We start from the raw sequence: 25,376 nt of genomic DNA, 5'->3' as shown, positions 1-25,376 counted from the left end.
GGCACACACACACACACACACACACACACACACACACACACACACACACACACACAGGGCAGATGTTGCCCCAACACATATGGTTCGTGTCACATCATCAGTGAATTCACTCTCATGGAAACACACATGGGAGTTCTCTAAAACTGAACTACAGCCCTCACTCAATTCCTCCATCTGTCCATCTCCTCCTTCTTTTATCTCTTTCCTTCTCTCTCTCTCTCTCACACACACAGAGAGTGGACAGCGTAATGTGTACCAGGTGTGCATGCATCAGCGGGATGTCTACTAACAAACAGTTCTGATGCAGATCAAAGGAGCAGAGCGATCAAGTCGCTGTTGCTCTTCATCTTATCATCCTCTTTTTCTTCATTCCTCATAATCTGCTCTGAAGAGCTTCAGATTACTTCTAATAGCAGTTGGAAAAGTTCTGTATGCCTCGGGAGGTAGAGCTGCAGAGATTGATGCAGAGTTGGTGGTTCGACCCCTAGTGCCTCTTGGCCACACGTCAACCTGTCCCTTGAGCAAGACACTGAATGGGTAAATGAGTGAACTAAACTACCCTTCTGTTGAGTCAACCTTTCCTAAACTAACAGGATCCATTGCACAAGTTTTCACATGTATGTGTTACAGTCTTAATGCAAACGGTTTGTTAGAGGCTGTTTGGCTCTTGCATAAAGAGCACAGGAGTAAGTCTTGTTCCACCCTACTCCCTCATGATCCATACCTGCCAACACTCCCAATTTTCGAGCGAGTCTCCCTTTTTTTAACTCTTCCTCCCGCTGTGCTCCCAATCTGTAATTCCCCCTGTGATTTTCTCCCAATTGTCATGGTGAAACCATTTGAAATGGGAGTGTCTCAGTTTCTTGTCGGATGCGTGTCATGGTACTGGCAACCCAACCCAGGAAGAGGTGCCATATCAGAATCAGAATCAGAATACTTTATTAATCCCTGGGGGGGAAATTGTTCCCCTACCCGACATGTGTCGCTCATTCCTGCGGTCCCTCAAGCCATCCACCTGCTCAGTTCGCCGCTGTAAATGGATGAAACAAGTCCCTAGAAACAGAAATATGCTTCCAAACTTCACTCAACTTGGTGCAAGACTTTCCTCTTCATTGACATTTGCCTCTTGTCTCACTTGCTTGCCATCTTGCCCTCGCTGCTGACTGTGGTCCTGCATCATTTTATCCTCCCTACCTGGCAATGACGGATCCTCAACACACACACACAAACACAGACACTTTTTTACACTCTGGGATATGTAGTCTTTCCTTTCCTTATCTTGGTTTCTTCTCGGGTTCCCTCCCAGTTGAACATGTTTGTTGTAAATCCACTGGGATGTCCAGGTGACCATCAGACAAACCATGAAGTAAATTTCTTGCAGCTGCTTGTATCCACAATCTTATTCTTTTGATCTCCGCCCACAGTTCATGAACAATCCATTAAGGTTGGAGCTTCAACACACAACAGTTTGGTACAACACTTACATTACTGCAGTGTGTACCAATCCACCCTGCTTCATCATACATGTTTTCCAGCAGAGCACCTTAGCCTCAGAACTGCAGGTGCTGCTGACTCTCGCCTCGTTTGCTTCTCACTCAGCTGCAAATTAAATGTTGGTTTAACATGTGTAGACAATCACATGTTATCGCTCATCAGTTATGACAATAATGGTATCACAATCATTTAAATCTAATCACGGTCCCTGATCTGAACTGTGATCTTTGTTTCCCTCAATTTTGAAATGCCCTGTTGGCTAAAGTGGATTTGAAATAACCATGTTGCAGTGTTTACAATACGACACCCAACAGGGAGAGCCACTCTGATTATTCACCTAGCACAGATCTGCTGATCAACAAGGATATGTGAAGTTAAGAGACAATAGTAAGAGGACATTAAACATTCTCTATAATTCACCAAAGAAGTAGATTGTGGATAGCCTTAAGATCGATCACAATCCAAAATCATCAGATTGTCCACCCTTTAATCACATTGTTAAAATCAAAAGGTAGACGGAGATGATAGAAGGGGAATATGTTGGAGAGAGTTTCAACAATCGGGCACTCCTCCTTAGATTTTAAAGTATCTCAGTCATTCATTTGGATTACCCAGTTCAACAGCTGCAAACAACAGCTCTCTAGCTGTACACATCAATTTTAATGCCTTTTCTTTCTCCTCCTTTTCCCACAGTCATTTCCATCCCCTCTGCTGTTCAAACTTGTCCGGTGTTTAAATATAATGTCTGGTTGAGAAATTGTTACATTTACTTCACCGTAACCGCCAATTCTGTCAAAATATTGTCAGAAATGCCAGCTCATGCTCGCAGGGCATTTGAAGGAATATACCAGGTTCTCAAATCCGATCCTGTTTTTTTTTTATTTTACCTTCTAAAATGTTCACAGACCTTGTGTGAATGGCAGTTTGTCCACCACCTGCTACTTTACCAACATAATTTCTGGTCCATACTTTCTTCCTTTATCTGTCCAAAATATAGTAGTCATCATCTTTTAGTAGTTTTATTTTGGATGGAGACAAAGCACAGAAAAAGAAATATTAAGGGAAATGGAGAGAGAGAGAGAGGGAGAGAAGGCTCTGGCGGGAATTCAGTCATTGTGGGCACATGTGGTTTGAGAGGTGAGGAAGTTAGCCACTGAGCTATCTCCAAGCATTTGTCTTGATGATCGTCCTCCTGATCTCTTTTTTCTTTCCCTCTGTTCTCTCTCCTTCAGCCTTTCCTCTCCGCCCACAAGCCGCCGGCTTCAGTTAGCTCTGGTTGGTCTTCATGTTTTTCCAAAGTTCTGGCTAAAGTCTAACATGCTTTTCGGAGGGATTTTGGGAATTTGTTCCACTACTTTTCACTCATCTACCACAAAGCCTGAAGTGTGTGAGTGTGTATACCTACGGCATATGCACGTGTGTGTGTGTGTGTGTGTGTGTGTGTGTGTGTGTGTGTGTGTGTGTGTGATTATCCAAAAAGTAGTCAAAAGCGTATTCATGTCCTCTGAAATGTTCTGTAGGTTCTCATTTTGCATAAAAGTATACTTTCATTTAATCTAGACTTTGAACAGAATATGTTTTGATTTTGATATGCAGTTTTTTTTAGAAATGATTCATCTTACATACAGCACATGCAGTATACAGTGACAGTGTTACACTGGTGAATGTAGCACTGTAGCACCAACAAATCATCTCTACAAAAACAGTTTTAACCTCACATTCAGGACTTGAGACCAACCACTGGACTGCATGTTAAAATGTGGGCCACCAGGTCAGATTTCGCAGGAAATCTGCTGAATAACTTTGTAGGAGAAAACATGAAGAGGATGTTGTTCTTCACTTCAGACAGAAATTTCTGGTGCTCAAAATAGCTGAAGGTGGAACGTTGGTGGAAAATCACTTTCAAGTTATTTTCTGCTTTTTACAGAAGAAAAAAACGCCTTTTATTGCAAGAAGGTTTATTTGAAATTTGGTCTTACCTTCAAGAGATACACTTGTTGATACCACTGTGAGGCATGCAGTCATAGCTACATTTTTACAACTCTAACCTTTCCACCACTCATGGAGACTTATAATTCATGGAGACATCACAGTTCATTTGCATTTACAAAAAGATGTTTAAAAATCCTTCCGGGGATAGGACTTGTGCCGTAATACCTGCTTTTTATGGATTTAATTTTTGAAGTACAGAGAGCTGGATTCAACTAATAAGGTCTAATTGATTGATCAGATATTTCCTGATTTATCTACATAATATTTCACTATGTAAAGCAGCTATAAGGAACTTTAATATTTTGTTGATTCTGGCAGCCCCTGGTGAATTTCCTTGTTGAACATTTAACATTGCAGCTTGGTCACAATTTGATTGTATCAGCTTGTATAGCCAACGATTAACATTTAAATTACTCAGTCTTCCCATGTAAAAAAGATAAGGTTGCTGTAGATGAGTTCTGTGTTCACGGCACTGAAAACAGCATTTTAAAATGTTTGATATCGGCGCTGCTGTTCTTTTTGGCACCAAAAATCAAAGAATAGTACATCCAGTCCTGAATGCTGCACATATGCTCTGCAGAGTAGAAAATATAGAAACGAAACTCTGAGCTGATGACAAGCTGAACACATAAATTAACATAAATAGTTTTTCACATTGCACCCACTGAACTGGTGACTGTGAGTGGAGAGTGAGCACATCTGGCCTGTCGCTGTCTCCCTTTGTCTCCCTCTCTCTCTCTCTCCCTCCACCTTCTCTCTGGACCTGTTTCACTATTTGTCTTTCATCTCTTCTCTCCTTTTCAACTGACACTCACTTCTTCTCCCCCCTCTATCCACTCCGAAACCGCATCTCTCCTCCCCTCCTGCACCCATTTCCTCTCCTCCCTCTTGCTGAGTGTGGCTGTCATCCCTCTATCGTGGCAGGTGAGGCCATAAAACAGCAGGAGAGGCCACAGGGGGCCCCGGAGACAAGGTGTGTGTATGTGTGTGTGATTAATTATTATACAGATATCTGAGGAGCACCAGTGCACACTGTGCACACACAAACAGACACGTACATGGTCATTAATCTGGGCACTGTTGTTACAGTGTGTTGGTGTGTTAAACAGTAACATCTCTGACCTCTGCTGTGTGTCTCTCTCACACACATAACTCATCATGTCGCCTTCAAGGCCAAAGTGTCCGTCCGTCTCTCAGCTCCTCTTACACAAATACAGTGCTGGTACTTTAAGTGATTTACAACATCCAGGTGATATTTGAGAGTGTAAGGTGTGTACCCTCTACATATCACAAGTGTTTTCATCTTAAATCTATTAGCCTTGACTCCCCCCCCCCCCCCCCCCCTCCACCTCGCTCTCCCTGCTGTTCTATTGACCATGTAAAATAATAAATATTCACATTCATTACTTCAGTAAAACTAGTAAAAATACTCTGATGTAGAGTTGCAAATATTAAATGATTAGCAGTCAACTATTACATTAATCACCAACTATAGTGATAATTGATTAATCGGTTTCTTCATTTAAGAATTAAAAAAACACTATTTGATTTTTTTATTAGTATCTGAATTTAAACATGTTGACGTTGTTGATTCCAGCCTCTTAGATGTCAGGATGTATTGCTTATTTTTGGCATTCATTAAAGTACATGAAGAGTCTTTGGGTTTTGGACTGGATAACACCCAGTGGAGACAATGACAGGAAAAAGACTCAAACCTGTGATATTGTAATTACATTCCATTCACCACAACACCCAACCTACTTTCTATTAAAAATCATCTCAGTGCTAATGGAGCACAACTCCTTCACCTGATTATGATGATTTACTTTGGTTTTTAGATTTGGTGAGCACTCGAGCTACACTGCCATATGTTTAATAACAGGATGAACATACCACGGTGTCACATGTTAGCACAATTTCTACGACTGCCTATAACCTCAACAAAACCTCCGGACCGGGTAGCTCTCACCTGTGACCTTCAGTGGGTTAGGTAGTTTAATCCTTACAGGGCTAGAGAGTAGAAGAAGAAGGATAGGAAAGGTGTCGAGCTGAGGCCAGGAAGGAAGTAGAGGAAGGCAGCACAGGGATGAGAGGTCAGAAGGAGAAGAAAAAGAGAGATAATGTGAAGACAGGAGACAAAAAGAACAGAGGATTATAGAAAGGGATGGGAGGAAGAGGGAGGAAGAGACAGGAATTGGGGAGGATAAAGGATGAGAGGAGTGGAGAGGAGTGAGAAATTAAACATGTCTGTAACTGATCAAAGTGGCAGCGGAGGAGGAGGGGGGAGTGCAGAGTGGGCTGGGTTTGGATGTGCGTGTGTGTGTGTGTGTGTGTGTGTGTGTGTGTGTGTGTGTGTGTGTGAGGTGTTTCTGGGGGAGATTTTGACAACTTAGCAGCACGTGGTCGAGTGAAGAGACCCACGAGAGTTCCTTGAAGAAACACATCACACTCCAGGATCTGGTTACAATACTGTGTGATTATGCGTGTGTGTGTGTGTGTGTGTGTGTTGTATTATCTCCCTGTCTCCTCATACCCAGACTCCTTGAGGAATGCATAATTAACCTACGGAGGACAGAAAAGGAAAATAAGTTAAAGTGATACTTCTCTCAAATTGTATCCTTTACAGACAAAAGCTTCAAAGGCCACTGTAAAAGGTTTGTAATTTCCTTGTTCAGGGAGAACAATGGCTGCGGTCAGCTCTGCAGTTTTAATGGATCCTAATGTGACAAGCCCATAGAAACTTTGCGAGTGCGCCACGCTGTTTTAAGGAAAAAGATTGGGCCAATGAAAGTAATAGCTAAATTGAAATGAGTAATGGGGAGAGAATATTTTCAAACAAGTCAAACTCCCCAGTGTTGGGCTCCTTTCTGGCCTTTAAAAAGGGAATGTCTGACTACATTTGTCCTGGCACCTGGTAGATTGGTTGATTCAGATGTAACTGTTATACTCATGGCACATTTTTTATTTATTCTTACTGGAGTTTTGTGTTGTCCTCGGGCTATATCTCATGTTGAGGCTATATTGAATAGCTGTGTGCAGCCTGGGTCAGTTGCAGGGCAGAAATGTCTGTGTTTGTGGACTTACTGTCTTACCAAAAGGACTCTGGTTATACGCTGCTTTGTCTGATTGGATGTGGTCTCTGTTCAATAAAAAAAGAGGGGGTAAGTGATCATGTCTTTTGAATGAGGTATTATAACACGTGTTCTGTTCTGTTGTCCTGTAAAAGATGTGGATAAATAAAAAAGAAGCTGCAGCTCACAACACATCATTGCTGTCCTTCGTTATGGTCAGCATGTTTCAAAATGGTATTTTTGCCAAAGTATTTATGTTGATTAATTAGCGGACTAGCCATTTTATAATATTCTAAACACCAAGGCCATCCAGACTGGACCGATGATCATTTTCATTTGATCATTAAAACATTTTTTTTCTCAGTTAATTGCTCGGTATATAAAATGTTATAAAATGGTGAAAAATGCTCAATCTCAATTTCCCTGAGCCCAAGGTGACATCTCAATATGTGCTGTTCTGTCCGACCAGCAGTCCAAAACTTAAACATATTCATTTTAAAAAACAAATTTGAGAAGCTGAATGCAGAGAATTGTTGGCATTTCTTACTATAAAAAGGCTCAAAATGATCATGTTATTATCAAAATATGTGCTGATTAATTTTCTGTCAATTGACCAACCAGTGAATCCAGTAATCGCTGCAGCTCTAGATGTGTTTTGCGCTTTGACTCGCACATCTGGTCATAATTTCTTAGCACAGTCCACCTGTAACTCCTTATTCAAAATACACTATACATGAAACTGTTGCATAAACTTCTATATTTTAAAGTTGCATAATACAAATGTGTGCTTATCCAGCTTTTACAGATTAATGTCTGAGGACAGAGGGAAGTAAATTGTGCCATAGCAAGAAACCAAACTGTATTTTATTTACCTGTTCATCAACAGTATGTGAAAATGTTATAAAATCAAGAAACACAACACAGATGTGTGTTGATATTGTTTTTTGAAGCATGGTGATAATCTTGAACAGTATAGAAGGAGTTTCAGTTGTTTCTCTCCGGTGTGTCATCACTATTGGAATCTATTATAACCTACAGCAACCTAAACTGACCGCAGCCTCCGTTCCTCCAACAAATTACAACCATCTTACACCCACATTTCAGACCTACGGATCAGTGTTTAATACTCCACGGAGAGATTTCAGGGTGGAGTATCACTTTAAGCTAACTCAAACTTTTTCTTCCATGACTTGAATCTAATGAACCGATGGTACAACATTAAACAGCTATCATGCTTCTCGCTGAGACTTCATTTTATGTCCCAGAGGTTAAAAACCAGCACATGTGGCTTCACTGGCTTTGGTTTGTTGATACCGTACAATTCCAGTGACAAGTTTTTAGTATTTGCACTTCATTTTGTATATAAAACAAACGTTTATGTGGTCTTAAATGCGGTGCTCAAATGCGATGATAACCCTAAAAGCCCACACTTGACATTTGGAATATTCTTAGTCATGAGTCTGCAAATGAGCCTTTTTAAGACAGCTTTTGGAGACTTTGTCATCCAACAGTAGCCCTTTATTTGTTTAAAGATGAAGCTTTTATGGCTTTTTGTTGATTCCATTTGTTCCCTGGAATCAGTGCGATGGAATAAATTGTAGAAATGATTGAAGCCAGGCACACGGAGGGAGACAGACAGGGAGAGGGAGAGCGGGGGGGAGGAGGTTGGGGGTGAAACCGCAGTTTTTATATGTTGTCTGGTTTTAATTTGGTAAGAGCCATCATTCACCAGTTCACTGAGGTGACAAACCAGATGAGTGTGTGCATGTGTGCTTTTAGGAGTGTGTGTTTCTTTGTGTTCCCTACCTGTTTGAACGCTAAAAGCTTAGTCTAAAACCCACTGTCCCTTTGTTGTTTATCCTTCTTCAAACAGGTTTTCTTTTCCAGCTATTTAAAGGAGAAGTCAGACAATTTGGGAAATATGTGTATTTTTGCTTTCTGTTGTAGAGTTGAAGTGTGGACTATAGAAGATTGAGACCACTCTTATACAAGTGGATAGAATCAAACTGTTTTTTAAGGTCTTTGATTAAGATTGTAGAAAAGAAAATGTCACATCATCGGGATTTTGATTTCAAATTGATATTGTCATGCGAAAATAATCATTCCCACTCGTCGTGAATCAAAACGAAATATATGGCAATTTTAAAAGGAGTATTTAACCATTGCCCTTAGTTGACTGTACCTTAAAGACTCATGTTTTATTTCGTTTCGTTTTTGTTTATGTGTAGTGCCTTCAGCCTTGCAAAGATCTGTGGGAAACCAGGAAGGTTCTCTCTCCAAAGTCCTGTGAGGTAAGACAGAAAGAGTGTGTGTATGTGTGTGTTTTTGTGTGTGTAAGTCACAACACCCTTGGTGGCGGTGTCACTCCACCTGGTCCAGAAACTTGCTTTTGTTGGCACTGTGAAGCAGTTTTTTTCCAAAGTGTTCCCGTGTGTGTTTGTGAAAGCTTGTGTTATGAATAACATGTTTGTGAGCTCTTAAACGTATACATTTGAGAGTGTGCATGTGTATTTTGTGTGTGTGGCCCCTAAATGATTATTTGTGAAGCCAGTCGCTGTGGTCTTCAGATTAGTGTTTCATCACAATAGCTGAAGCATGTTACTGGCTGGATGGATGACTGGCTGGCTGGTTAGGAACACAGGGTAATTCAGAGTTATTAGCTCAAGCTTGTGTTTACATTTTTGCTGATCTGCAGCCATGTGCATAGGCATTGAGAGACGCACAAGCATGCACATGCACACACACACACACGGTAAAACACACATGCACCCCCTTTCAGACCAGATCTCAAGAGCTGCCTTAAAAGTCAGCAGGAGTTTACCAAAGGAAACACTTTCACCTCCCCTGTGTGTTTTTCTGCCCTCATGTGTGTGTTCATACATTACGTATTATTTCCGTTATGTGTCAACTGTAGTAATAACAATTCCCCCCTGTTCTTTCTCTCAGAAGCAGACAGAGTGTGTGACCAGCAGGGAGTTTCTGACCTCTTTGAGGTCGTCCCGTCAGGGAGACTGCCCTCCGCCTCAGCGAGCCACTGGGTTTGCTGCCGCCTGTGTGGAGAGCTGCTCGTCGGACCAGCATTGTCCCTCCCCCAGGAAATGCTGCTCTAATGGCTGTGGACACACTTGCCAAGCCCCGGCAAATCTATATAAAGGTAAAGGCATGTTCCCCGCAGCTGGTTAGGACTTGTTTGTAACCTCTTGTGGGCTCTAGTATAGGCGGCTGCTAAACTGATGGAAATAGTTTGAAGGAGTGTTTGATTGTTCCAGTAAGCATGACAACGGGCAGGTCAAAATTAGTTAGGCTCATATTATGCTCATTTCAGGTTCATAATTTTATGTTTGGTTACTACTAGAATAGGTTTACATGGGTGCCCCAGTAGCTAAGTTGGTAGAGCATGGGACCCACGTATGGAGGCCTTATCCTCGTTGCAGCGGCCCAGGGTTGGTGTCTGACTTATAGCTCTTTGCTGCATGACATTCCCTCTTTCTCAACCCTTTTCCTGTCAACTCTGAAGGTTTCCTATCCATAAAGCTATAAAAATAAGTACAGTTACATGGTTTAGTGCTCAAAAAAAGACATCAGTTTTCTCATACTGTCCAGTACTGCAGCACCTTATTCCCCCTCTGTCTGCAACACTCTGTTTAAGCTCCTGTCTCTTTAAAGCCTCCCTTCCAAATACCTAGTCTGCTTTGATTGGTCAGCTCACACACACCTGAGCCAGCTCCACTAGCAACAACAGAGCAGCTGCGCTAAAATAATTCCTCTGTGCCAAACTAGATTATGCAAATGTGTGACATGATGACTAAGTGTGGATCAGTGTTTCTCTGTGGGAGAGAGGGGCTTCTATTGGAGTGGACTTTGGCCTTTTTAAGATGTTTTACATACACAAGGACCTATAGAAACACTGGAGGAAAGGTAAAAAAAACAATCACTTTTAACTACTTTTAGCTACTTTTACTTTTTATGCTCTGAAAGTGTTTGTTGCAGTACTCAAAACACTGCGCAGGCCTTGAGTAGTTTCTTTGGGAGGGATGTTCCTTCAGTGCTTGATGACATCTAGCTTGTTCCTATGGTGTTTAAATGTAAATATTGTGAGTCGGTTTGGTCAAAAGTGCCTGCCAAATGAATAAAATGGAATTTAATGCAATAAAGATCCTTAAATACTGCCTGCCTGACTGCATCTGAAGCCTCAGACAGCCCCGGCGTGGTTAACAGCTCCAGCTAAAGCCTGTGTGGATCCAGACAGGAGGGCAAACTGCCTCAGACGCCTGTGTGGCGGAGATTGGGCAGCCATAGCAATTCATTGTTTGAGCGAATTTTATAATTTAGCTTTACTTTACCTGTCAAATATAATCTCTTTTCTGTTAATCCCTCCTTAATAAAAATATAATAAATTAACTGATGTCTTCTCTTCTCGAGGTGTTCCACTGAAGCCCCGCAGAGAGATGAGCTTCGTGGAGGACTCAGAGGGTCATGTGAAGGTGGCCTGGGTGTCAAAGTTCAATGTCAGTGTGGAGCCGATTGTTTACATGCTCCAGTCCCGCTGGAACATCGGGATTCATCCAAGTGAAGACCACGCCTCTCCATGGACAACCGTTGCCATGGTAACTACAGTCACCGGCATCCTCTCACCTTTTACCCGTCATCCTTGTTTGACCTTTAGAAGGTTTGAGATATTGAAAACTTGAAAGACGATTTAGAAAGAAACAAATATCCATTGTGTTGGAGTTGATGGAAGGCGTACAGTGACTGTTCACTGTTTTTTTTTATTGTTTATTTTTGTTTTCTGGAGAGATACTTTATCATCCTGTTAGTGCCGACCTCTGTATGTTATTGGGGGGTATTAGCTGTGGTATTGTTGATGTCAGGAGGCTAATTGCTAGAAGAAACCAACGTCCCATGAGTCACTGAAGCTGTAAAGATGGTTCCCTGTGCCTTTAACAGTGGAGCACTGCCACAAAGTTTGTAACATATCTTTACCTCATAACTCTCAATTTGCCTCGAATGATGAAACTTCTCAGCTATGGAGATGGATGTTAGACTCTGTTTCCACCTCATCCGTCTGCTGCCTTGCTGTCTAAACCTCTCCACCCCAGCCAGTCTCCCATTCTGCCAGGGTAAACCGTACATCTGCATGTGTGTGTGTGTGTGTGTGTGTGCACCGTACGTCCATGTGTGTGTGTGCCTGTGTGAGGTTAGGTAAATAAGCAGAGCTTAAAAAGGAACCACAGGCAGCCACAGTCGTTCCACCGGCTGAGTCTGAATGACTGAACGCTCATTATAGACTTAAATAGATGGCAGCTCGTGTGTGTGTGTGTGTGTGTGTGTGTGTGTGTGTGTGTGGATGAGTAGATTTTAACCAGTGATTACATTTGCACTGTCAGTTAGACAAAACATGTGAATGTTTAGCAGTTTTAACCATAATTTGGGCAAATCGTTTAATTTCACTATTATCAGACGGGATTCCGGTCCGACTGTGTTCATCTGACTTTCCAGCTCATTGACTCTGAAACCTATATGTGTAAAAGTACACCAGGCTATGTCATCCTTTTTGAAGGAAGATATGATATGAATTTGCAAGACATGACAGAAAATGTTTGCTTGGAATTAAGTGAGCTGTTTTCTATAGCTGAAGATAATTATAATAACAGTGATTTCAAGTTATAAGATTAATTTCACTGTCAATGTAAAAACAAAAGACAAATTACAAAACCCTAGCTGTAAGCTGCAATCACACAAAAAACAATGATACAAATAAATTGATAATTGATAATACAGTCACATAAACAAACTGTTTATGATGGACTGTGGAGGAGGAGAAAAGTCTTCCATCCTGAGGAAAGAAGCTGCTCGTAGTCTGGTGGTGCGGCAGTGGATACTTCTGTACCTCTTGTCAGATAGCAGCAGGGTGAACAGGCTGGCTGTGGCTGGGCTGGCTCTTTTAGTATTGTTTGGGCTCTGTGCAGACATCTCACCTCACCAATATCACTGATGCTTGGGAGATGGGCAGCTTGGGTGCCAATGATGCTCGGGTCGGTTTTAACGATCGGCTGTGGAGCCTTCCTGTCCGAGGCCATGCGCAAACCATACCAGTTTCTATTGTTCCATTGGGAAAATTTACAAGAACTTGGCACAGGAAATTTACCCTTCTTTCCTTTAGAAAAAAACCCAAAAGTATGAATATCTGCTTTCTCGCAAGATAGATGAGATGGTTCATAGCACTCTCATATCTGTACAAAAATCTTTAACAAAAAGTATTTTCGTGTCATTTGACAGACCCTGTCTGAGGACGTGGTTCTCTCAGACTTGAGATCTCAGCGCTGGTACCAGTTCAGAGTCGCAGCCATCAACAGCCACGGCAGCAGAGGCTTCACCACACCCAGCAAACACTACATCTCCAGTAAAGGTAAGTCTTTTTTAGTCTGAACACATGCACTAATTTTCTTCAGAGGGCTGTTATGACTGTTCCTCAGAGAGGGATGATTCCTTCTGCTTGTTCCCATAACCTGTCTGTGAATTTTGATATTCTGTCATGAGACACTGAGCAAAACACAGATTCTTGCGTTCCATTTGTGTCATTTTACGAGAGATATTACACCCCTCTGAGGAAGCGTCTGAAACTCGGGAACCCTTCCCTTCCTGTCCTTCCCTGTTCTTTCTCTCTCTTTCACTCAGAGTTGATGGATAAGGTACACACAGCAAGAGAACCATCAGCCAGTCCATAAAACACGGACAGGAAACAGAAAATACACACATAACTGCACATGCACATATTCACACATACTGTACGAACACGCACATACAAATACTGAACACATCGATTTAGTGCCAGAGTGAAATCCCTGGAGTGGGTCAGTGAGAGAGGGTGAAAGTGAGAGTAAGACAGGCACACACACACACACACACACACACACACACACACACACACACACACACACACACACTGTAGGAGGTCCTCACTGTAATGCTTAGCAGACTTAGGTCATATTGGTGTTGCGCCAGGATTGGCTAGTGATATGAATCCCCTGCCAGGATTGGCTAAAGGATGTTTGTATGTGAATAATGACTTCAGGTTGGACCGAGCTTTGGAAAAAGGTTCTTTATCAATTGAGCACTTATGGGAGATTATGAAGAGGTGTCTGAGATAACATTTTCCACCGTCTTCAACAAAACACCAAAAAGTCAAATTCTTCAGGCTTCTCATGGAGTTTAGATAATATGCAACTTGTTAAAGAAATATCTGGACCTTTTGTGAAAAAATGTCATTGGTGTTATTGCTGAGTGTTAGATAAGAAGACTGGTGCCACTCTCGTGACCTTTAAAGCTAGAATAATGCTTGCTCCCATCCCAAGTGAATACCAAAGGTTGTCTGCTTTTATGCTTGAAGATTCAGGTTATAACTCACGCAGCCAAAGAAAACACTGACAAAAGTGACAGTGTAAACAAATCACAACATCCTGAAAGAATTGGATCTATCCGTGCAACAGATGGGACAATTATAAGATCAGCAAATGTAAGTCACTTAATGAGAGATTGAGAGATGATCATCTTGTGGAAATAGTGTCACCATTCTGACATGTAAACCCACACTCGAGAAAATACCGGATAAGATGCTGGATCAACCAAACAGTTTGCTTGATGCACAGGTCTACATCTGTTGTTCAGATTTGAGAAGTGTGTATGTCAGTGGCCTAAGGTTACCTGTTACACCCACCAGAAGCACCACATTAAGGCTTTAACCAGTAGCCGGTTAGCTTATTTTAGCATGAATAACAAATTGTGAAAGCTACAGTTTGTGCTTTATACAGGGGCTTATGTGGGTAATTATTATTATTACTGTTATTATTATGTTGATGATGTTGTTACTTTTAGGCTGAGGGCAAACCCAATTCCTCCTGTATGCTTTGAGATGCAGATTTTGTAACATTTAGGTGGAACCAAGTTAGCTGTTCCCCCCCTGCTTCCAGTCTCTTTATGCTAAGCTAGGCTAGTTGACTGCTGGCTACCAAGCAAGCAACCAGTTTAAAACCTGCCTCACAGAAACCACAAACTGTAGTTTTCACACTTGGGATAAAACTCATAAACTATGCTAGCTGGGTAGGGATGATCCCCTGGGGGGAGATGGCTAGCTGTAGCCTTATTTGCAGCAGACAGAAATGAGAGTGGTATCTACAAGTCATGATAAGTAAAAGTAAAGAGGAAATATTGCTTTGGTAAAAGTGCTAATCCTAATAGTACTCGTCCAAAAATCTTAAAATATCTAATATTGAATATACAAGTGTCAAAAGCAATTTTCTGGCCCAACATTTTCTCAAGTATCAAATATACAAATAAAGTATACATTTATTTACGTGTGTCTACACTGTATATTATAGGTCGACTCTAGTACTGACTATTGGATCCAAGTTGTCAAATAAATATGGTGGAGTAAAAAAGTACAATATTTGCTTTCAAAATGTAGTTGAGTAGAACTACAAATTAGCAGAAAGTGGAGATACTCAGGTAAAGGACTTCAAAATTGTACTTTAAGTATAGTGTTTAATAAGTATAGTGATTGAGTAGTAACATTCAATAACTGGTGTAATCTATATTCTCATCTTTGGAGCAAGAAAGCTTTTGAAAAAAACATTGAATTATTCCTTTAAGTTTGTGTGCGTATGTATACATGTGTGCCCTTTGTACATATTTGAGGCCGGGGTTAAAGGTTAAAGACACACTTTGACATTCTAAATACCATCTGATCGGAGTCAGAGTCTTGTGTTTCCAGTTCATTGGGCTGATTAGTCAGGGGCTGCAGGTCAGGGGTCACAAATCAGGAAGCTGGCAGATGTCAGGATGGTTAAAGTTTCTCCACTGTGACCTGATGTGAACCAGAGAGAGAATTTGAATATGAAAATCCCCTTTTCCTGCTCATTCAGATGTTGGGGTTGCACATGACCTGCCAGCAGTAATTAGGAGGGAATGTCTGGATCTGAAAACTCATCTTTTGTGTCTTCATCTCATGAAACAATGCACTGGAATTAGTTGATTGAGGAAGATGCAAATAATGAAAAAGGCTTCAATTACTGTTGGCACTGAGAGACACCCTTCTTGGTCCAAAGGAAAACCACACATGCAGGCCAGGTCTCGCAGCCCTGATATGTTGCCCTAACTTTGATCTCTGCAGCTGGGTCAGCCAAGCGCAGTCACTGGCCTGTGGGAGGCCTGCCATGGGGGTTGTAGTTTTAATCAGATGCATTTTGTAGTTTTAATCAAATAAAGGATTGGGGTTCGAGGTTCTAATGAGACACAGAGCCAGTGTTGAAAGAGCGAGTGACCTCCGGATTTAATCTCAGAGGCAACAATAACTTAGTGGTGGTCGCCTTTGGTCTGTGTTGTGGTAGCTACTGAAAATGGAGGCTTCAAGGCTCTCTGGTATCGCTCAGCTTTGATGCTGTTAATCTAATCTTATCTTTGTAGACTTGAATACAACCAGGAGGAAATTAGCCTTTTCCCCCCGGAATGGTTTCTATATTTTCTCCACTGCAGCACATTAAAATCAAGTTATCAGACAATTCAGTCAAGCTGGTGAACGGCCTGGACTTTGTGGGAATAATGATACTAACCTCAATTAGTCTTCACAAAATCTTCATACAGTCTTAATGTTTCCTTGCCACTGGGACAATACACGACAAACAACATGATCTGCAGACTTCTTTTTGTCTGGCTGTCTGTATGCAATATATTTATGGTGGAGACATGCAGGGCTGAAAAACAAGCTTCATTTATTATTTTGATGGTAACTTCTGCCATTTCTTTCTTGACATCTTTTTCTCTGACCTTCTCTTTCTGCAGACCCCTCACCTCCAGAACTTCCAAATAATGTCAGAGTGAGCAACCAGACTTTAGACTACACGGGTTCACCACCAGATGCACAGTTCACAGAAAGGTAGGCTATCTCACCAGATTAAAGATGATTAATGGGGAATTCTGGTATTTTGACACCTAGGCCCTACTTATTTATATGTTTTGATTTGTAATAGATTCATACTTACCAAATGTTTTATAATCTGTCCGGTAGATCTCCTCAAATGACAGCCGTGACACAGCTGCAATGGCTGCAATGTAATCCTTTGGGCAACTGCGACAGTCAAAGTAACATCCAATAGAAGTGCTTGTTCTTGCCACTGACAGGCTGAGGTTGTTATTCTAACTGTCTGAAAACATTGCAGAAACAATTACCAGATGAATATAGATGAACTGCTAGCAAGAATTGATTTCCACTGTCATTGCTGAATATTGAACTGATTTTGACCATCTAGATGAGACATGATATTTCAGATCAAGACTCTTTCCTGAATGAGACTTGTGTTTCTAGTTACAAAAAAAATATTTAAAAATATTTTCTCTGGAATAGTTTCTGTAATGCTGGCAGAGACTTTGAATAACAACCTCAGTCTGTCAGGGGCAAGCACTTGCAGTGGACGTACCTCTGACAGTCATAGTTGCCCCAAAGGATCGTGTTGCAGCCAGAGCAGCTGTGTTGCAGCTCCCAGCAGAGGTCTACTCGTCCAGTGAGATCTACTGGTCCAATTCCAAAACCTTTGGCTAATATGAATCATTTACACACCAAAACATGTAAATATAAGGCCTATGTTTAAAAATATTGTAAGTCCCGTTTAAATAGATTAATTTCTTTGCTGTTTTCCTTGCTGGGTTAGTTGCTAAGCATTCTTTAAGAGCTGCAGGCTGCAGATGTGGGCAATTAGTCATAAAATGTGGTTATCCGACTGATGCAAATTACAGTGCATCCTTGTTCAATCGTATATTGCAGTGTGTTTTCTATTTGTGTGCAGTAACGCTAAACAAGGTCATATAAAGTTCAAACCATGTCTTGGAACAGCAGAGAAATTCCAATACACATTTAATAACAGAGGTAAGGATTTAAATTGTAGCTTCTGTTCAACATGGTCATAAATGTTTGAGGCTATACTGCACAGATATAGAATAAATGAGAGATAGCTAACCCAACACTTAACGCAAGTACTTAATCTATTTTATTGACACTCGCTGCAACGTGTTACAAAACATTTCTGTTTAAACTTCTGAGGAAGTACTTTTCTTTCTGCTTCATTACCATGAATTTGTTTACATCCAGGTTGTGACGTTGTTTGACTTGCGGCTGTCTCTCCTCAGGTCGAGGGGAAGTGGGGTCACAGTGGCGGTCTTATTAAGCTGGGAGCCCCCCAGAGAGGGAGACCTGCCAGTCCACAACTACAGAGTCACCTGGATGCCTCGACATACACACAAAGTGCACAAACACGCCCACACTCTGCATGCACACACACATACAGTGCACAGTAACATGCACACACGCCTTGCACAGTCACGCACACCAGAACAGGGTAAAAAGGAGAGCAACAGCAGAGTGACTCAGGGGGTAAGGAAACATTTTTATAAACTCCCCCTTCAGTCTAAAATATGTGTTTTCTTCTTGTTCCTACCGTTGAATGTTTGAGCTTCACTGTGCAGAACGATGAATGTGCAGACGTCAACACTAAAAGGCTGTTTTCACAATCAGTGCTGAAAGTGTACATTTGCTCTGTGTTCATTGAAAACTTGATTTGAAAAGGTGGGGCCACAAGCATGATTTGTGACATCACAAACAGTTTGGAAGCCAATCCTGGTCCAACATTCAGCATACACAAGTGTGATGTGGAAATCTTAAGCCTCATGTGCAGCTAAACTGAGAATGGACTTAACAGTGCAGTAGGAGACATCGTTTGTCCAGAAGCACAACTTTAAAATGAAAAATATTTGCATTTTCATATATTCTGTCATTTAAATAAGGAAGAAGGAATAGTTGCCATTTTAAGGATTTTAATGTAGAAGTTATACTTTTTCTGCAGAAATTATGTTTTAACACTTTAATTACATTGTATTAAAGGAAATACTGTAGAGATTAAATACATTTGGATGCCTACAATTATGCTGCCCTCAACATTCACTGTATAGCATTGATTGACAGAATTGATATCTGATTGTATCGTGATTTCTGCACATTGTCAAAAGGCTTGCACGCTCCCATATTTGCACGAAAGTATGAAACATTTACACACCAAAACATGTAAATATAGGGCCCTGGTTTAAAAATACTGGATTCCCCTTTGATATTGGACATTTAATGATTATCTCAAGTTAATGAATGTCCTGCCAAACCAATTAGGCAGAGAAAATGTCCCAAATGATCAAAAATGAGGCAATGAAAAAACCTGCTCTTGCTTTTCTGCATAGTTGCTAAACTTTTGTACTTGAAACTTACATCCCACTAGAGTTAGTAAAACATAATCAAGGTTTTCTAGATGTGGTTTTCATGTTGTAACATGCTGATATATTTACCAAAACTGTTTTAAAATGTTCACCACGTCAGATCTGGTTTTGACGTACTCACCCGAACATCACTGTTCGGCTTGCTTTCCTCTTACTTTTGCAGACATTGTGTGCATATGTTCCTCAGTCAGACAGACATACCATTATCTTCATGGGACATAACTTTGTTAGAGTGAGGCCTTTACAGCGGTGAAATGACACGACAGCTCAGCCATGTAGATTGACTTACAACCGAGAGGGGTGGCTTTTCGTGCGTTCTGATAACGCGTTTAACTTAAGTCGAAGCATCTGGGAATGTACTGACAACATGCCAGTCACTGAGGGCATTAGTGAGGGAGCGTATCAGCTATCACAGAAGGGAATGACGGGATGTGAAGTTATTCTACAGAGTCATAAATGGAACTGTTGTTGTTGCTCAATTCAAGGAGGAACTTCTTCTTGAGAAATGCAGCGGCTTTATATTTAATGCAACAATAACAGTTAAGAGGGTGGATTTTACTATTATGATTATAGGTGTGAGGATGATGTAATAAGTTCAGAATGCACCTAAGTCCAGTCATCAGCAGCAAAATACCCATAATCACAGTTAACAATGCAGATATTACAGCTTTGACGCAACACTTATGATTGCCTGTGTAGTGACTGAACATCTTATCTCGCTTTGCACAGGATCCTTCCGCTTACACGCGCTCCAAATGTTCAAATCTAAGGTTAACGTTCGCATCAAGAAAAAAGGGACAAAAAAATTAAAAACATAAACATCGGAGCTTCAGGGTTTGAATGCGAGTGCTCTCATATGGACCTGGCTATCCTAAGTAGTGATGGCGATCCCAGACTGAGCCTGGTGGAGCCATTTATCTGTAGTCTGCTCCTCTGTTCTGCTTGGTTGGGAGGCCTGGAATTTAAATGAGGCCCCCTAACTAGTGTTTCCTACTTGCAGCTGCATCTAGACACACACAGAGAGACAGCAGTGGCATCACAACAGGTAGACGGGGAGCCAGAATAATATCTCTACGCTGTCTAGAATAGTTCCCATATTACGGAGAGCATTGATATTTTATTGCTCTCCATTAGCACACCATAATACACTCCCTAGATGTGTATAAAGCTTATATCCTGTCAATCAGGAATGTATGCGGGACTGGAGGGATTAAGCCTTACAGCTGAAGTAAAAGGGGGAAATTGGAGGAAGTTCTCAAACATGGAAAAAACCTCTGCTGAATCAGTGCTTTTAAATATACATCAGCTTCTTATATATAATGTCCACTGACATTATACTCCAAATAGAAATCCAGGCTTCTCTCACTGTCTGTGTGTCACAAATACACACACACACAGCTGTGCAGGCCATATGTTTTGTCTATCTCGAGCGTAATGGAAATACTTCAACCCCACTTTGTCTGCAGGTCACCAAGAAACTGCTTTTAACTTGCTTTTGTCTCATTCTGTCTTAAGTGTACACACATACAGAGCCACACACACACTCACACACACATAAGCACATGCAGACTTGTTATCATCGGAGCATCTCTTTGTTGTGACTAGCTCAAATCCACACAGATAGACGGACCTGACTGACTAAGAGCCTGTTAAGGAGCTGTCAGTCAAACAGTGGGCTAATTCAGAACAGGTCTGCGACTGTCAGTCACAGCGCAGGGCCCACACAACACTCAGCATGATGATGAAGACAGGAAGGACATTGTAGATGGTTGCAGTAACTGTGCTGGCTACAGTGGTGAATGAATTTTTGGATGTTTTTCACACAAGTTTACAAGAGTTGATTGTCTTCATTTGGTACTGTCAGACTGGCGGACAGAAGAAGGAAATAAACCAATGTTAAAAAAATATATAACTCTCATTTTCGCATTTTTTGATGTGTTGTAGGCGCAGTGTGAGCTGTGGCTGCAGGGTCTGTTGCCTGCTACTTCCTACTTCCTGTCGGTCCAGACGGTGGCCTACTGGGGTCAGAAGAGGTTGAAAAGTCCGAGAGCCCAAATTGTCTTCACCACCATGACTCATACAGGTAAATACCTTCCTCATAAGATATCGGTGAAGATTCTCAGCCATCCGGTCATGTTAATTCTAAGAGCCATATCATAGGCAACTGGACTTGTTCAATTTGCTAAAGACATTTCCATTCCATCTACGAGGCAAGCCTCTTGTATGAGCTCTGCTTTATCACAACAGCTGTAGTTCACCTCTACTATTAATTATTTGGAATTCAAATGTGTGCAGTTTCATATTACAAACAATTAATCCAGCTTTTGCATCACTGACTCTCAGTTTGTATGGTCATGTCTTTAGATAGATGTACATTTTTTTTTGTACAGTTTTGTCTCGTACATAAACAGTAACAGACAGTTCAGTAGACAGAGGTTTTTTTGCACAAGTAGTGTAAACTGTAGCTGTGCTGTTTGTGTCCCTGTGATTCAACAATACAGCCTCCTAAAGACTCCTGAAGTAACCCTACCCCAAATAGAGACTACCTCAAGAACACTGTTTTTTTCAAAAACAGTACATTAACTTGCTGTGCCATTAGTACACACTGTATGTATGGTCCACAGCACCCAATCCTTAACAGGGCCATACATTATTATTAGTCAGAGCTGCTGCGTTTGCTGACTGTCAGCATATTTTGCCTCCCGACAGCTGCACCGTTTAAACACTCACATACTGTGGAAAGTGGCGATGTTAATAGTCGTCCAGGCAACAGAGGTATTTATAGGTGACCTGTCGGTCAGCCCAGCAGAGGATTATAGCCAGCTGCAACTCAATTATCAAACCACATACCAACAATTTTATATGGAACATATTGCCATTTATAATTTAGCAGTATTAATATTTGACGGAGTCTGTATTGGTCTGGCTTCACTCAATGCTAATGAGGGTCAGTGAGGCCAGATAAAGCCAATTAATGCTTCTAAGTGAATGAGTGAACGGGAAAGCTTGCTACCAGCTGCACTCCCATACCCACATTATGATTCCCAGCACAGTATAATACATTTATAAACTTGACATGCCATATAAAAAGTTTCATACATCCAGTCATTGATGTGATGTGCTTTTGTGATGTTGCCAGCTATTCAGAACAGCTACTGCAGGAGTACAACAAAAAATAAATGAAGGGTTCCTTTTTAAGACAGACACAAAAACCCATTTAATAACATTACAGTATGTTTGTTTCCCCATTTTTTACAATCTAAAGAAAGATTTTAAATCAGCCACTCTCCTCTCCTCTCCTCTCCTCTCCTCTACCAAAGGCGAAGACTTTTCCAATGAGCTCCCTTCTTCCTCGTCTTCATCATCTCTCCCTTCCTCTCCTTCCGTCTCATCCTCCTCGTCTTCCTCCTCTGATCTCCCCCACTCCTCCTCTCTGCCTCACCCTGAATCCCCCCTTCCTCCCGTCACCCCTGGCAACCTGCGACTGGAGGTGGCTGCCCCACATTACCACGATGACCAGCTGCAGGTCAAGGTGTTCTGGAAGTGGCCGAACCATGGTGAGTAGACAGCTTACTTACTTACCGACTGTACGTAATGAATAAAAACAGACACTCAAACATTTGTTCATCACGGAACAGACAGGCGTAGAAGGTATGATCCTACTTATATTATAGCAAGTGGTCAAAACATATCATATATAATCAATTAAGAACATCACTTGTTAACTAACGCATGAAACTAATTTTGGGTAATGTTTTATATTAAGGTCATTGTCAAAAGTGTTTGTTAATCGTGAAAAGGCCCTTTAAGACCTTATTTATCTCATGTTTCAGTATAATTCAATATGACACTGATAAAAACAATCACTTATGTAGTGTATGTCAGTCTCTCTTTACTTTTTCTACCTCACAGGCAGACAGAGACACCCTGGTCCATATGTTTTGCGGTGGCGTCCACATACCTGCAGTGCTAACTTCACAAGCACAGAGAGAACAACAGCTGTGCAGGTAAAACTACTCTGGCTAACTTTTATGTGTCTTTGTGATCCTGAAGTTGTGTTCAGATGTCTCCTTTCTATGTGAGCATTGTCTGTTGTGTGTGTATCAAAGATCAGATTTCATCACCATAACTCAGATCCGCCTGGAATGCGCTCATCTGCTGTCTTTGTGTAACCTTGTCTCTCTGCCATCGTCTGCCTGCGAGTGTTGCACAGACTGAAATGACTGATCTTTGAGGATCCGTTTTGCAGAATCACATCAGCAGTGAGCACCAACCATTAATCGTGTCATCAAAATTAAATAAAACAAATGGCTTCCTAATGCCTCTTTTTAAAAAGCAAATCATGAGCTGAAACTGAGTCAGATAGGCACATTTTTGAAAGGATCGGCTGGTAGAGTGTATGCTGTGTCATATCTGCCCACAGAACTGTGAGTCTAGTTTACAAAATGGACTGGACTCTCCAACGTTAGATCTCGTCCCAGTGGTAACCTTTCATCTGAAATGATCACAGGCCCAGTTGTTTGATAAATATTAAAGTGCTGTGTGCAATTTGCTGAGGTCACTGACTGGGATTTCTGTTAGCTGAAGTTCACCCTGTTTTAAACGGTTATGCCATTTCTCGCCAACCTGCGAAGCTGCCAAGTACCGCTTCAGGCGGCAGTGTTTATTTTAACATGGAGCTAACGAGCTGCTTATAAGAGACAGGTTCCCAAACAAAAGTCGAGGTAATATGTATATTTTAAGGAACCTTGTAATACGTTGGTTTTAACAACCAGCCATGTACAGCTTGTACTGTAATGTCTCTCTTTTTATTCCTAACTGGACTTAATTTTCTCACTCCAGGGCACCCATCACACCATCACAGGGCTGCTGTTTGCATGTAAGTACAAGGTCGCCGTGGCAATGAAGGCTGACCCAGGGTCAGAAGCTGTTGCCTGGGTTACGACCCCGACATGCTCCTCCATCAGGGTCAGAGGAGGCAAAGCTTTGCCCTGCAACACCGAGGGTAAGAATAAGACACATGCACGTCTCTGCACATGCACCCATTAACATTAACACATACGCTCCAGTGATCTTTATAATCATACAAGACCCTAAAAGTGTGTAGGGAAGTGTTTCTCTTGTCTTGTCTTTTGTCAAAGTAATACCTGAAAAAATATGACAAACACTGATTATACATTTGAAACACTGTTAGCTTATTAAATGCACTTGCAGTTGACAGCCTTTCTTTATCCAACTCTGACTGACTGTTTAGGACAAGTCTGGAAGAGTGTTCTGGCATAACTGAGGGAAATGTTTTGCCCTTTGTTTGTATCAGAGCGCCTCCTGTCAGGCAGGAAGGTGGTACTGCGTCCAGAACGACTGACAACAGACTTTCATCAAATCAACGGCACCCTGCTCATGACGCTTCGCTGGAGGATGTCCCAGCAGGCCCTGGACCCGGCAGCTGTGGAGGGGTTCCAGTTCACCTGGACCCTGCAATCAGGGGTTACCATGACAACGGAAAGGCTGGAAGACACACTTATCTCCCAGACGCAGACAATTGCACCGGTGAGACACGAGGAGAGGTTTCAGCATTGTGCAGAAAATACCTTAGAGATATGAAAGGGTGTGTGTGTTTGTTCAACATTCAAAGGATAAAAAAAAAAAAACATACAAAATAAGAGGCACTTTTAGAAAAGAAGCTAAACAAGGCTTATGACACAGCACTTACCAAATGTGTAACAAAGGAAAGGTCTGCTGAGATTCTTAGTTCTCATTATTGTAATGAATCCCATTAATGAAAGAATATACATAATTGACCCCAAATAGTGTTTTTTTTGTATTTGTTAACTCAAAACCTGATAAATTACTTCAAAAGTAATATATCACTGTTGGTCTTGGGGTGGAAAACCTTGCTAGAGCACCAAATCTGTGGGTGAAAGTAGTCCTCAACTATTTACTCCTGTTTGAGTAATGTTTGCTAAAAATGACAGTAACCAGCTGTTTTAGAAGATTTTTCCGCCTGTTTTAATCTTAAAGTTTAAAATCATGACCCACTTTTTTATGGTTTATGTTGACAAAGACAGGCCATGGAAATCAAATAATGTAAGAGACAGAGTACAATGTTTGTTGAAAATTAGAATAATATAGAATATTACCAGAAATATCCTTTAATACTTAATCAGTGTTACTAAATTAAGATATACTGTGAAGGAAGAATAGTGTATGTGTATGACTGTGAGCTTACCGTGCTTCACCCTTCACAGTCTCAGCGGTCGGTGTCTGTTCGGGGTCTTCAGGCTGACAGTGTTTACCAGCTGAAGCTCCAGGTGCTAACAGCCGGGGGCAGCAAAGGCGCCGCTGTCTCCAAGACCATACATTCCCCCGCTCTCAATGCCACACTTTGAGAGGTAATTATGCTTTCTCACCAATACTCTGATTTTCTATGTAGCTCTATGAAAAAGTAATAGTCTAACGTTTGCCCCTTTACATTATAAAATAGCATAATTTGTTCTGCAATATAAT

At 41.3% G+C, this 25,376-nt stretch overlaps 1 protein-coding gene across 2 annotated transcripts in view; it reads left to right on the top strand.

The window, feature by feature from the left end:
* anos1b (anosmin 1b) overlaps positions 1–25,376 on the top strand; it is a 44,409-nt gene that overhangs the window by 17,863 nt on the left and 1,170 nt on the right. The window contains exons 3-14 of one of the 2 annotated variants that reach the window (XM_030432244.1): positions 8,786–8,848; positions 9,507–9,711; positions 10,980–11,164; positions 12,837–12,966; positions 16,395–16,488; positions 17,736–17,979; positions 20,814–20,952; positions 22,190–22,426; positions 22,782–22,876; positions 23,712–23,874; positions 24,187–24,419; positions 25,118–25,261. In XM_030432244.1, coding sequence (XP_030288104.1) covers positions 8,786–8,848; positions 9,507–9,711; positions 10,980–11,164; positions 12,837–12,966; positions 16,395–16,488; positions 17,736–17,979; positions 20,814–20,952; positions 22,190–22,426; positions 22,782–22,876; positions 23,712–23,874; positions 24,187–24,419; positions 25,118–25,258 — 1,929 coding nt within the window. In that variant the 3' untranslated portion in view covers positions 25,259–25,261. Of the gene's footprint in view, positions 1–8,785; positions 8,849–9,503; positions 9,712–10,979; positions 11,165–12,836; positions 12,967–16,394; positions 16,489–17,735; positions 17,980–20,813; positions 20,953–22,189; positions 22,427–22,781; positions 22,877–23,711; positions 23,875–24,186; positions 24,420–25,117; positions 25,262–25,376 lie in introns of both variants that reach the window. The other variant, XM_030432243.1, reaches the window with a different exon arrangement.

Source organism: Sparus aurata, chromosome 11 (genome assembly GCF_900880675.1).
Source record: "Sparus aurata chromosome 11, fSpaAur1.1, whole genome shotgun sequence".
NCBI classification, from domain to species: domain Eukaryota; kingdom Metazoa; phylum Chordata; class Actinopteri; order Spariformes; family Sparidae; genus Sparus; species Sparus aurata.
This window is presented reverse-complemented; position numbering and strand designations above follow the sequence as displayed.